This window comes from Cynoglossus semilaevis, chromosome 9 (assembly GCF_000523025.1).
Source record: "Cynoglossus semilaevis isolate Cse_v1.0 chromosome 9, Cse_v1.0, whole genome shotgun sequence".
Classification (NCBI taxonomy): domain Eukaryota; kingdom Metazoa; phylum Chordata; class Actinopteri; order Pleuronectiformes; family Cynoglossidae; genus Cynoglossus; species Cynoglossus semilaevis.
Genome location: NC_024315.1, coordinates 232087 through 246381, shown reverse-complemented (window position 1 = coordinate 246381; position 14295 = coordinate 232087). Strand labels below are relative to the sequence as shown.

General features: G+C 41.8%; 2 protein-coding genes across 4 annotated transcripts; both read left to right on the top strand.

Annotated features, from left to right (window-relative positions):
* The first annotated feature begins 2691 nt into the window (after positions 1-2691).
* On the top strand, positions 2692-9317 carry LOC107988059 (transcription factor Sp2-like). Of its 2 annotated transcripts, none has more exons than XM_017034921.2 (7): positions 2692-2771; positions 6411-6487; positions 6796-6843; positions 7477-8220; positions 8316-8534; positions 8614-8908; positions 9029-9317. In XM_017034921.2, exons 1-7 carry the CDS (start codon positions 2765-2767, stop codon positions 9268-9270), a joined length of 1632 nt encoding a protein of 543 aa, XP_016890410.1. In that variant the 5' UTR covers positions 2692-2764; the 3' UTR covers positions 9271-9317. The 2 variants fall into 2 exon arrangements, with proteins under 2 accessions (XP_016890410.1, XP_024914343.1); XM_025058575.1 differs by lacking the exon at positions 2692-2771 and adding an exon at positions 3790-6082.
* Positions 9318-9556: 239 nt separating this feature from the next.
* sp2 (sp2 transcription factor) lies at positions 9557-14295 on the top strand. 2 transcript variants are annotated; one of them, XM_025058687.1, is made up of 8 exons: positions 9558-9804; positions 10113-10160; positions 10746-11489; positions 11585-11803; positions 11883-12177; positions 12298-12475; positions 12814-13007; positions 13085-14295. In XM_025058687.1, exons 1-8 carry the CDS (start codon positions 9742-9744, stop codon positions 13183-13185), a joined length of 1842 nt encoding a protein of 613 aa, XP_024914455.1. In that variant the 5' UTR covers positions 9558-9741; the 3' UTR covers positions 13186-14295. The 2 variants fall into 2 exon arrangements, with proteins under 2 accessions (XP_008314402.1, XP_024914455.1); XM_008316180.3 differs by lacking the exon at positions 10113-10160 and having other exon boundaries at positions 9557-9804.

The window sequence follows — 14295 nt, the reverse complement described above, 5'->3', positions numbered from 1 at the left end:
TAATAATACACAGCAAAATATGTGCTTTATCTGTTCAGGCTGTCGGCCTTTGGTAATGCCTTTTCTGAAATATATACTGCATATACAGTATATATAAATTCTTTGGCTACAACACCAACCTATTTTTCTCCTAAATAAATTATAAAATAATTCTAATACACGATGATCTGTTCAACACGAGGCAGAGTCAGTCTCTGTCGATGGACCCAGGTGACAAATCGCCATCCTTCACTGCTGCTGTCCACCTCCGCCACACGTCTCCCTCTGCTGCTCATTACGGCATGTAGGCAGTGCAGTAGAACCAGCAGAGTAGCACAGGCACACAGTGCCCACACACACACACACACACACACACACTTGGCCCCAGGAGCAACCACTGCAACATTAGTCTCATCGTCCTCACGCTCTTCTTCGTTGATAGAGTTCTGCCGTCAACCAGGTGGACACAGACTGTTGCTCTTGGTGCTTTCAAGGCCTCCTTCTGTACGGGTGACTGTTGCTCTTCCTGTCAGCTGCCCATCCCAATCCGCTGATTTCTGTCCATCGTGGGTTTCAGTTTCAGAGCAGGTTTCTGTGGTGTGGCCTGCACCGGTGCAACACCTGCGGAACAAAGTCTGGTAGAGAAGTCTAGACCAACACGGCCTGAGTATACGAGTACTTTACTGTTTGTGTTTGAAGGTGTTTTTCCATCATTTAAATTATAGATTATTGATTACTGTAATTCCTCTCACTTCTTATTTGATTTAATCTGTCCTAGAATGTTTAGCATCATGTCTGCTAAGGGTTCAAATTATTTGCCATCCTTGGTTTAGACAGTATTCATAATTATTACATGTGTGTTCCTAAAAAATTAGACAGTATTCATAATTATTACATGTATCTGTTCCTTAAAATGACATCAGTGAATTTTACTGTAGAGTGTGTGTTGAGTGTGTGTGTGGGTTTGTGAGTATGTCAAAAGGTAAATGAATCATTCGTGATTTCTTGCTTTTTGGCACAGAGAATTTTTACAACTGATTCTCTGATTTATTCAATTAACCGGTTGCATTTAAAAAAACAAAAAACACTGAGAAGCTCCACTTAAATAATGCAGCTTGTCTCTCTCCACAGAGGCTTTCCACAGCGCTGCCCAGGAAGAGACAGACAGGACCTGCCTCTTTTACCACCACGCCACAGGAGACGAGGGGAGACGAGGGGAGGAGAGGCTAAATGCCACCACTACTTAGAGAAACACACACATTTCCAAGTGTTTTCAGCACCATGTGAAAACACTAGGGAGAAGGCAGGGCAGCCGTATGTGAATAAGGTCAAGTGCACTCTATGGAGGAAAGCCTGCACTGAACGCTGTATGCATTGAGGGAGTGAATAGAATCATGAGGAGTGATCCAGTGAGGAAAAGGACAGCTCTCGCTGCTGAAAGTGCTGCAGGCCATGTCAGTGGATGTTGACGACAGATGGGACTGACAGCCACGACTGGCACATTTTCTCTGCAGCAGCAGCAGCAGCAGCAGCAGTGCTGCCATCGTGACTGTCTCTCCTGTCTTCTCAGGTACAACCAAGAGCAAGACAACACAATGAAATGAAGTTGAAATAGGCACATTTTAAATTCAAATTAAATAAAACTGCGTTCCTATAAATCAATTCTTTCTTCCTAAAATTCTGACTGTACTGGTGTACATTAATGTCTATGCAGAAGTTGTTTTTTTTATTTTTTTATTAACTAACAGTGTCATCAAACGTTTTTCTCCTGGTTGCAGGACAGTGATCTGGCTGCTGTGTCTTTCCTACATTGTCAGTGAACCAAATAATGGAGATTTCTGTGGGTCACACAGCCCATTGTGCAGGTCGTAGAGAGCATAATGGGATTCATTTAACACCAGTGACAACCGCTTGCATGCCACGCATGTCAGAGTCAGGTGTTGGTGGCAGTATTGTATGTGTGTGTTTATGTGTGTAGTATTTGCTTTCCAGTACCTACAAATAGGGAGGCGATAACGAGCTGAGTACCTACTGTTTTTGTGGAGCTTTTCGCCTCCAACAAAGTAACAAACTTTTTATACCTAATTTTGATGTATACCTTGCAAATGTACAAGTTTTATAACCACATACTCGCCTTAATCAATCTTTTTTCGCTCTTGCAAACTTAAGTTTTAATTTTGTCTTTACCTAAGTTTACAATATTTTATAGTACAATATTCTATTTAATTGAAGATTGATTGCTGTTAAACTGTAAGATAACAGGTTCATATACGTAATAAACATAGTCTTTGGATTAACCTACGACCTGTCGGTTGCTTGGTATGGCTCGGCTTTTAACCTACATAACGGGCGCCTTGTCATAATAAACCCCGGTGGTGCCGTTAGAGCGGCGCGGATAAGAGCGATTAAAGCTCATTGGTCAGACTCACTGTCACTCCGTTTGCGGTCGTGCAGGTCCGCACACATCACATTGGTCGTCGTGGACGTCAGTGAAAGGGAGCCGTGGATTTAATAGGACACTCGTCTGTTCTAGTTTTTACTTTAAGGACCCGCCCCAGATGAGCAGAAAGTCGACATCCTATTAGCCAAACCGTCAGCCTTTAAATGACGTACATAAACGCCACGTCACAGTTGGCTTGATTCAATTTCAATCACAGAAACACCTCATGCTGATTGGCTAAAATAAACGTCACTCAGTCTTAGTCTACCCGCGGATTGGTGCAGCCGCGCGGGCGGGCTCCTCCCCGGGCTCGGTCTTCGAGGCTCGCGGACAGCGAATGTCGTCATGAGCGGTGGGTAGGAATTAAAACATTGGTGTTTCTATTACATTGTACTTTGCTAAAACGTTTTATTTGCACTGGATGGAAAAACATCGTGTGTTTTATGCTACGTTTAAGTGTGTTTGAGTGTGGACACAGGCAGCTGCGTCAGTCAAAATAAGCAGCGCACTTCCGGAAAGGGGCTGCCTCTTTCTGTAACGTTTTCAAAGAGTTTGCAGTTAGCTCAACCAGCTGTGGCTAATAGCAGTCAAATAACTGGTACCTTACTTGTTTTTACACATACGATTTTGTGCACAGGCATCAAACGTCACCTTCACACAAAAAATACATTTTTTCTTATTCTGTTTAAATCAGCGGCTCACGGAATAAGTTGGGCTTTGCTAGCCACTTTAGCATGTCCACTGTTTTAGTTCAGTGTTTCCACTTGCTAAGCTAGCCTTTCCTACTCAGCTACAGCAAAACGAAGCACTCAGCGCATATTTGATGGCGCTAATTTAAGGCCGCGTTTCCTCATATTTGAGTCTTGATGTTGCTTTTATAAATAAATACTTGCATACCCTGCACTGATTGTGAAATAAAAGAAAAGTGTGATTGACTGTGTTGAGTTTCTGCAGCTGCTCTTTAACCATCAGCAACCAGTACAGCAGCGCTCGTACATCCTAAAAATACACCAACGCTGAAGTGGGTTGAGTTGACGGTGGACTTATCATTATTATTTAATGAAGCGAACAACAATCACACACTCTGTTTACTTGTTGGCTGGACAAAAGTCACCGATGATGGTTGAAAATGGAGCAAAATAGTAGTTTGTTTTGTGGGAAATTGGGTTCGTGTAATTGTGCTCATGCTTGTGTTTCCACTGATTTGTCTTGTAGTGTTTTTGATTACTATAACGTTGAAATAGAGCTAGGTCAGTAGTGTTATTGATGACTTCATGTATTCAGTTATTTGAATATAGTATTACTTAAAGTTTTTTATTTTATTTAATTTGATCAATTATCATAGTTATATTCCTAAAAGAATTTGAATATAGTATTACTTAAAGTTTTTTTATTTAATTTGATAAATTATCATTGTTATATTCCTAAAAGAATAGTGTGTTAAAGCTTGTTCTGTACTTTTGGAGTATTTGCTCTGCTACAGCTGAGGTTGATTTGTTTTGTATTTTTTCTGTCTTTCGTCCTTAAATATTCTACTGCAGTTGTGTGGTATTTTTCCTTTAGTTTCAGCCAATCTTCTGAGATGTGTTTTTGTCTTGTACACGCATGTCAGCAACATTAACCTTTTTAGTCTGGGCTAAGATTTTTATATAGTTCATCAGGGCTTGGTTAGGTTTTTGGCTTGTTTGGCTTAACCTTTTTTCCCCCAGTATTTCAAAGTTTCAAAGTCCTTTTCAAATCTCTGCCAGTTCAGTTCTTAATCACATGGATCTTTTAAAATTCCTGATTTACTGTACTGGCCAATCATCTTTCAGCAAACATTAGCCCAACTTTATCTGTCTCTTACTATCTCACATCTCAACTCAAGTTCTTTCACTTTATACTTTAATGATGCGTCACAAATGCCCTCACGCATAATGAACTAAATATTTTTCATGAAGAATGTGTCTGAACAAATCCCACTTCTAATTAAACTAAATAAGAATAAAAGCATACTGGTATATTCATAAATGCAGTGAATAAAGCACTTAAAAACAAATACATCCTCTCCATACAGTTGTTGATCAGGATTTATTATTTTAAATTTTATTTTTTTTATTGAAGTAGCTTTGATAATAAAATGTCAATTAATGGTAAAAGCTATGTGAAACGTGAAGAGCAGACGGATTCTGCTTCAATTCGTATGAACATGGGGAAAAAGAAACAATTGGTTTCAGATGATTTGGACTTTTAGCAGATCCTTTACACAACATTTTTGGACTTGGTTTTATCATTGACATTAAAAAAAATAATTTCAAAGATTGCATTGGACAGGGATTCAAAGAAAACACTATGAACTTAATTGGGCTGCTTTGTACGGTCCTGTAAAATCGTATATTTTTCTGAAGACTCTTTTGCCTCAAACTTTAAAGATAACGGGGCAAACACAAGTTTAGGGCATTAATCTTATCAAAGGCATGCATGCACAGCTCTTTGATTCAAACACAGTTGTTAAAGTGGACTTTTGAGACACATGCTGTCCTACTTTAAGGCTCGTTTGTGCAGGAATCTGCAGATTTAGCATCTCAGGTGGATGCGTGATTAATGGCTTCAGTTTTCAGCAAACCATGCACTTCTGTGCAGTGTTGCCATTCAAAACAGTGCTCAGTGTTAGTCATGCAGCATCATGAATCCTTATGTTTGACCGCAAGCTTTTGTCTGTTTGGTTACCGTAAGCCAGTGGTTCACACTTTTTTGGGGGGGGGATGAGACCAGTTGAAATGACCAAGCTCAAGTGAGCGACAACAAAATGTTAAATATATATTCAATCATATAAACTCTCACAATATGATTAAATTCTTACAATATATGGCCATTGCTACACACTGTAGAATTATATCTATATTTGAAATTTGTATTGCTACGTCCTTTGCGATCTACTGGGAGATCCTGATCCACGTATTTGACACCCTCCTCAAGGCTTAAGCTGACCTGTCCACTTTAACTACGTGTTGAGAAATCATGATTTGTAATGGAGTTTTAACATCTATTCCTATCTTAGTATATAATTCATCCAAATATGTATTATTAGATTTGGGTTTTGTTTTGACAGTCTATATTTAGGGACTGTGCTGTGGCTGGAACAGGTCACTCAGTGTCTAACACTCCATGAATGAAGCACTTTTCTGGACTTATTCTCTCTGACATTTACAGTGTCAGCCTGTTTGGGCCATTAGACAATGTTTACTCAAGATTTATCCAGCTCTTAAAACCACTGGGCACACTGCCCTTGATGTACTTATGCTGTCTCTCTCAGCGGGATTGTAGTATGCACGATAAATTAGGAGCCTTCTGCCGTCAGGATGCTTTGACTGCTGTCCAGTTTGTGCATTTCTCTATTTGGATAGCATCTGAATGCTTCGACATCACCTAATAGGTCTTTGCAACTTTGCTCTTTGTCACAATCCATTCATATGTGTGTTGAAAAAAGCAAAGTTTTTTACTACTTACATTAGCTAAAACGTTGAAATGAATCCATGGTTGTCAGTGTCTGTTTGGGTCGTGTCATCCTTAGTTGTTGAGTTTTATGGAATAAAAAGTAAAGCCATATTGTAACTAGGGGCAACAAAACTAATTTATTCAACCACCTGAAATCAAATAAGATGACTGCATGAAATGTCCTGGGTAAATTTTAATTCATCATTTATGATTTTCATTTTGAACTTAAAGGATTGTTTGCATACTGTTTGTTTGAAAATAGAAAATTCAATAAAAGTACGTTTTACCCAACATTCTGAATAATTGGATTTCAATATTCTGATAAAATATAATATAAAAGAATAATTTCTCTGAATAATTGGATTTCAATATTCTGAAAAAACATAATCAGAATAATTTCTTTGTCCATATTTGTACAGCCCTATATTGTAGTATATCGTATCGTTGCCCCTGTATCGTGATGCGTATTGTATCGCCACACCCCTAATTGTGTCACTCTCCCCGTGTTTTACAGAACAACAGGACAGTATGGCCACCACCGTTGCTGTCAGTCCAAGTGAATACCTACAACCTTCCACAAGTCCTACACAAGTAAGTGTCCACGAGGTGGCATAATTTGTCTTAGTTGTACCGTTATCTGGTAATCACATGCAACGTGATGCATTTCTGGACAGGTTTTTTGTACTAAATACTAAACTAAAACCAGGACGTACAATTATTTATATACATATAATATATACATATAAATATACCTATAATGACAACATTTGTTGGTTTTGTGTCTTAAAGATTGCTTCCCAAAATTAAAAAAAAACAATCTTTTTATATAATATTTTCTTTGATTTTGTTTAATTACCTTCAAGTTGATGAATTTACAGAGCTTAAATCCTCTTTTGCAGCTTGAAGATGAAACACACGGACCACAAACAGCTACAAAAGCTTCACAGGTGAAGACTGTTTTTTAACATTATTTATGATTTTGCATGCAAAGTAAAAGTTAACTGACACAATGCTGCGAGCCCAGCTGCACCACAGCCCCCGATATGTCAGTTAACTTTTATTTTACATGCAGAAGCTCAGGTTTCACCAAGTCTCTTTTTAATTTTGCAAGCACTCACACCAGGTTTAATGAGAATCTGGAGAGAAATATAGAGAGAAATATATTTTAATTTCATCAGTTTGAAATGTGGCTGCTCTAATAACAGAGAGAAATAACACTGTCAGTTTGTTTGGCATCAGAGCAAAAATTACTTTTTTTTAATGCTATCCATAATCCTTATTGTTCCCCTAGTAATTTGAGCTCGGGCTCCCAAAATTAATATAATCAGGCCTGTTTTTTGCAGCATTTAAAAGAAAAACACACACTGCTCAGTCACTGCTGCACATCTATCAGAACCTCAAACACTAAAAGAGAAATCTTTATGCATCTATCAGAACCTCAAACACTAAAAAAAAGAGAAATCTTTTAAAATACGATTAGTTTATCGTCAGGTCTCACCAATTTATTTGTCCTCAGATTGTTGTTTTTTTTTATGCTACGTTTTATCTTTTTTTTTTTCTGATTATGTACCCCCCTGTAGGACCCTCAGCCCTCCCCTTTGGCTCTCCTGGCTGCCACCTGTAGTAAAATCGGCCCCCCTGCTGCTCAGGCACCTGTTAGTACCCCTGTGCCACCCCAGCCTCGCAGACTCCTTCCCATAAAGCCAGCTCCCATTGCCCCAGCTCCTCCAAAAAACCTGGGGTTTTTGTCACCAAAGGGCAATGTCATCCTGGGCCCTGCGCCCCACGGCAACCCCATTGTCCTCACCATCCAGGCCAGCCCGGCTCGCACCAACACCGCAGCTCCGGCAAACATCCAGTACCAGATGGTGCCGCAGATCCAAGGTACTCAAACAATCCAGGTAATGCCACAGGGCGGTCAGATCCAGCTCATACCGGGCACCAACCAAGCCATCATCACCACGCCAATGACCGTTCCTGTTCCTGCTGCTGCCACAGCTCCCATCACTCCCCCCAAGACTGTGACCATCAAGCCCTCCCCCAAGTCTCGCAAACCAAACAATTCCACCGCAAACATTGTGCAGCTGCCCAGTGGCTGCCTCACACTCCCGCTGAATGTAGCGACTGGAGAAGTGGGCGGGACTCAGATCATCACAGAGACGGCTGCCGCCACATCCTCCAACTCTGGGAAAGGTAAACGTGGAAGGAAGAAGAAAGTCGTTCTGAGTACACTGCCTCAACTCCCGCCTCCCGCACAGGCCGCTTCGCCGCCGCCAGAACAGATGGAAACCTACCTGATAGACACGGGAGACAACATCATACAGGTTGGTCTGCCCGCCAGAACCAACACAAAAAAAATTAAACAGGGATGTCCGATGATATCGGCTGACCGATATTTTCTTTTTTCTTTTTCCCCCAGGCTGGCAACAACCTCCTGATCGTACAAAGTCCTGGTCAGCCAGCCGTGGTGCAACAGGTCCAGTTGATGCCACCCAAACAGGACTCCCAGGTGGTTCAGATCCCACAACAAGCGCTCAAGGTGGTGCAGGCCGCTTCCGCCACGCTGCCACCTGTCCCGCAGAGACAGTCGGCTCCTTCAAATCTGCAGGTCACCACATCAGAGCAGTCACCGACGCAGGTATCAGTGAAGTCGGACATCCTTGTGAAAAAATAAATAAAACTGACGTCGTATTAAAAAAAATGTTTTCTTTCATTAGCTTTTCTTCAAATCGGGACTGGGTGAGTGGTCGTCAGTTCTGCTTCAGGACTCGGTCTCCTCGACCACGACTGCAACCACGACGAGTGCCAGCATCACAACTTCTCCTCCGACTGTTACCAAAAAGACACCCACGGGAGGAAAAAAAGAAAGGACTCTGGCAAAAATTGCTCCTGCAGGCGGGATGATAACTCTGAACACGTCGCAGCTGCCGACCCCAGCCCAGGGAGTGCAGACCATCAGCATCAATGGTGTCCAAGTTCAGGGAGTACCTGTAACCATCACAAATGCAGGGGGTAAGTCCATGAGCGAGCATGTTTTTCACCCTTCCTTTTTGACCTATTTATTGCTTCAGGATTCTCATACAGTGTCAGCCTGAAAAATAAATAATATTTAAATGAGTTGTTATTTCTTAGGCCAGCAGCACCTGACAGTACAGACCATGCACGGCGGCGGGCTACAGCTCGCTGCAGCACAGGGCCAGCCCGCCATTCAGGTGGACCAGGCCCTGACTCTGGAGCTGCCAAGTCAGCCTGGAGAGAAGAAGAGACGCATGGCCTGCACCTGCCCCAACTGTAAAGACGCAGACAAGAGGTTCGTATCTCGGTGTCTCAGTAGAGATTTTTCTTCATGTATTCAGAGCTGCGATGTTGATTGAAACACAAATCAAAACACTGGACGTTTGATTGAAACTAATGAGAGGATGAACATTTTTTAAAGCCACAGATGTTTTAGTGAGATTGCTTTTAGGTCATTTCAACTCACCTACATTTACTATAATTATTTTTCTCTTTTACAAAATTATTCAGTTGAGTTTGGTTCAAGTTTATGAAAAATCAACAAACAAAAGACAAATCAAGTTTCCTTTCCTCAAATGTGATGAAGGTTAGTGCATACTGTTTGTTTGAAAATAGAAAATGTAATAAAAGTACGTTTTACCTAACATTCTGAATAATTGGATTTCAATATTCTGATAAAATATAATATAAAAGAATAATTTCTTTGTCCATATTTGTACAGCCCTATATTGTAGTATATCGTATCGTTGCCCCTGTATCGTGATGCGTATTGTATCGCCACACCCCTAATTGTGTCACTCTCCCCGTGTTTTACAGAACAACAGGACAGTATGGCCACCACCGTTGCTGTCAGTCCAAGTGAATACCTACAACCTTCCACAAGTCCTACACAAGTAAGTTTCCACGAGGTGGCATAATTTGTCTTAGTTGTACCGTTATCTGGTAATCACATGCAACGTGATGCATTTCTGGACAGGTTTTTTGTACTAAATACTAAACTAAAACCAGGACGTACAATTATTTATATACATATAATATATACATATAAATATACCTATAATGACAACATTTGTTGGTTTTGTGTCTTAAAGATTGCTTCCCAAAATTAAAAAAAAACAATCTTTTTATATAATATTTTCTTTGATTTTGTTTAATTACCTTCAAGTTGATGAATTTACAGAGCTTAAATCCTCTTTTGCAGCTTGAAGATGAAACACACGGACCACAAACAGCTACAAAAGCTTCACAGGTGAAGACTGTTTTTTAACATTATTTATGATTTTGCATGCAAAGTAAAAGTTAACTGACACAATGCTGCGAGCCCAGCTGCACCACAGCCCCCGATATGTCAGTTAACTTTTATTTTACATGCAGAAGCTCAGGTTTCACCAAGTCTCTTTTTAATTTTGCAAGCACTCACACCAGGTTTAATGAGAATCTGGAGAGAAATATAGAGAGAAATATATTTTAATTTCATCAGTTTGAAATGTGGCTGCTCTAATAACAGAGAGAAATAACACTGTCAGTTTGTTTGGCATCAGAGCAAAAATTACTTTTTTTTAATGCTATCCATAATCCTTATTGTTCCCCTAGTAATTTGAGCTCGGGCTCCCAAAATTAATATAATCAGGCCTGTTTTTTGCAGCATTTAAAAGAAAAACACACACTGCTCAGTCACTGCTGCACATCTATCAGAACCTCAAACACTAAAAAAAGAGAAATCATTTACGATTAGTTTATCGTCTTGTCTCACCAATTTATTTGTCCTCAGATTGTTGTTGTTTTTTATGCTACGTTTTATCTTTTTTTTTTCTGATTATGTACCCCCCTGTAGGACCCTCAGCCCTCCCCTTTGGCTCTCCTGGCTGCCACCTGTAGTAAAATCGGCCCCCCTGCTGCTCAGGCACCTGTTAGTACCCCTGTGCCACCCCAGCCTCGCAGACTCCTTCCCATAAAGCCAGCTCCCATTGCCCCAGCTCCTCCAAAAAACCTGGGGTTTTTGTCACCAAAGGGCAATGTCATCCTGGGCCCTGCGCCCCACGGCAACCCCATTGTCCTCACCATCCAGGCCAGCCCGGCTCGCACCAACACCGCAGCTCCGGCAAACATCCAGTACCAGATGGTGCCGCAGATCCAAGGTACTCAAACAATCCAGGTAATGCCACAGGGCGGTCAGATCCAGCTCATACCGGGCACCAACCAAGCCATCATCACCACGCCAATGACCGTTCCTGTTCCTGCTGCTGCCACAGCTCCCATCACTCCCCCCAAGACTGTGACCATCAAGCCCTCCCCCAAGTCTCGCAAACCAAACAATTCCACCGCAAACATTGTGCAGCTGCCCAGTGGCTGCCTCACACTCCCGCTGAATGTAGCGACTGGAGAAGTGGGCGGGACTCAGATCATCACAGAGACGGCTGCCGCCACATCCTCCAACTCTGGGAAAGGTAAACGTGGAAGGAAGAAGAAAGTCGTTCTGAGTACACTGCCTCAACTCCCGCCTCCCGCACAGGCCGCTTCGCCGCCGCCAGAACAGATGGAAACCTACCTGATAGACACGGGAGACAACATCATACAGGTTGGTCTGCCCGCCAGAACCAACACAAAAAAAATTAAACAGGGATGTCCGATGATATCGGCTGACCGATATTTTCTTTTTTCTTTTTTCCCCAGGCTGGCAACAACCTCCTGATCGTACAAAGTCCTGGTCAGCCAGCAGTGGTGCAACAGGTCCAGTTGATGCCACCCAAACAGGACTCCCAGGTGGTTCAGATCCCACAACAAGCGCTCAAGGTGGTGCAGGCCGCTTCCGCCACGCTGCCTCCTGTCCCGCAGAGACAGTCGGCTCCTTCAAATCTGCAGGTCACCACATCAGAGCAGTCACCGACGCAGGTATCAGTGAAGTCGGACATCCTTGTGAAAAAATAAATAAAACTGACGTCGTATTAAAAAAAATGTTTTCTTTCATTAGCTTTTCTTCAAATCGGGACTGGGTGAGTGGTCGGCAGTTCTGCTTCAGGACTCGGTCTCCTCGACCACGACTGCAACCACGACGAGTGCCAGCATCACAACTTCTCCTCCGACTGTTACCAAAAAGACACCCACGGGAGGAAAAAAAGAAAGGACTCTGGCAAAAATTGCTCCTGCAGGCGGGATGATAACTCTGAACACGTCGCAGCTGCCGACCCCAGCCCAGGGAGTGCAGACCATCAGCATCAATGGTGTCCAAGTTCAGGGAGTACCTGTAACCATCACAAATGCAGGGGGTAAGTCCATGAGTGAGCATGTTTTTCACCCTTCCTTTTTGACCTATTTATTGCTTCAGGATTCTCATACAGTGTCAGCCTGAAAAATAAATAATATTTAAATGAGTTGTTATTTCTTAGGCCAGCAGCACCTGACAGTACAGACCATGCACGGCGGCGGGCTACAGCTCGCTGCAGCACAGGGCCAGCCCGCCATTCAGGTGGACCAGGCCCTGACTCTGGAGCTGCCAAGTCAGCCTGGAGAGAAGAAGAGACGCATGGCCTGCACCTGCCCCAACTGTAAAGACGCAGACAAGAGGTTCGTATCTCTCATGTCTCAGTAGAGATTTTTCTTCATGTATTCAGAGCTGCGATGTTGATTGAAACACAAATCAAAACACTGGACGTTTGATTGAAACTAATGAGAGGATGAACATTTTTTAAAGCCACAGATGTTTTAGTGAGATTGCTTTTAGTAGGTCATTTCAACTCACCTACATTTACTATAATTATTTTTCTCTTTCACAAAATTATTCAGTTGAGTTTGGTTCAAGTTTATGAAAAATCAACAAACAAAAGACAAATCAAGTTTCCTTTCCTCAAATGTGATGAAGGTTAGTTCACATTTTACAGTAGATATCTGTGTTTCCCCTGCAGACCTGGGGAGGTGGGGAAGAGGAAACACATCTGCCATGTTCCCGGCTGCGAAAAGACATTCAGGAAAACATCTCTGCTCCGGGCTCACGTCCGATTGCACACCGGCGAGCGGCCGTTTGTCTGCAACTGGGTTTTCTGCGGGAAGCGTTTCACGCGCAGCGACGAGTTGCAGCGGCACGCTCGGACGCACACAGGTGACCGCGAACGTTCGTGTGAACTTGGCTTTTAAGAAACCACAGTACACTCACGTTTGTTTCTTCTCACGTTACAGGTGACAAACGCTTCGAGTGCAGCCAGTGTCAGAAACGCTTCATGAGGAGCGATCACCTGACGAAGCATTATAAGACTCACATCAACACCAAGAACCTGTAAGAGAACCAAACGGTGGGTCTCGGACTGAGGACGGTGTTGGCTGAAGGAGTCTGAGCAGAAGGAGTGTCTGTGTCTTATCCCATAATGGGAAGTACTCCATGAAAAGGCCCGTGTTCCTTCTTACACTCGCTCTTCCAGGACAGTGTGGTGATGTACAGGACAGAGAAAAATCCCTCCTGGTGAACTCCAGTTCATCCTGGGAATTTATTAATATTTTTGTTTTTTTGCCTGTTATTCCATCACATAAAATTAGATGCCACAACCAGCTTGGACTGAACCCTCTTCGCCGTCACATGACAAGGTTTATTTAAAGATTTCTCGTTTTAACCAAAAATAACCATAGACCATAGAACCCACCCACAGATTGACCAAATTTACTTATTTTCCCAAGTCCTTGGTCTCCTTGAATTTGTTGGTAAAACATGAGAATCTCCCAACTATATACCAATTATTAATATTTTATAATGGGCACATTTTTATTGGTGTTTTAGTCACTAAATTATTAAAACTTTATAGAGAGTTTCATTTGATTTATTATGACTGATTTAACCTGAATTAAAGTTCAAGTCCACACATGTTAAATGCTAAGACAGAAACTTCTATTCCCTATTATATATATAATATTTATATTATAGTTTGCATTATATATTTCCTAATTGAGTGAGATAACTACAGATTATATGAAAATTCATGTTTAAAATGACAACGATGTCACAGTTTGAGTTTTACAACACAATATTCTCTCTCTGTTGAAAAATGCTGCAGAAAAACCTGTTTCCTGTGTGAAATGGGAGCAGAACAGAGTTTAATCTCCGATGGAAAACCGAGAGTTTTGACAAATGGGGTCCAAGATGTTTTTCAAGGCCGTAGATCAAAATAGTGGAAATGACACTGATGAGAAAAGTCATTCGTCTTTCATCTTGTAGCAACAACTGGTTCTTGGATGTTTACTTCGATTAAAAGTTTTTGATATTTCTGTTCAGATAAATTAGTCACCTTCATGTTATGGTTTAAGCCCACACCTCTCCAGTGTCAGTTTTCTATTGGTCTGCTTGTGTCGGACCACATTTGTTTTATCCTTAAAGTAAACTCTACTTCATTGTTAACGAA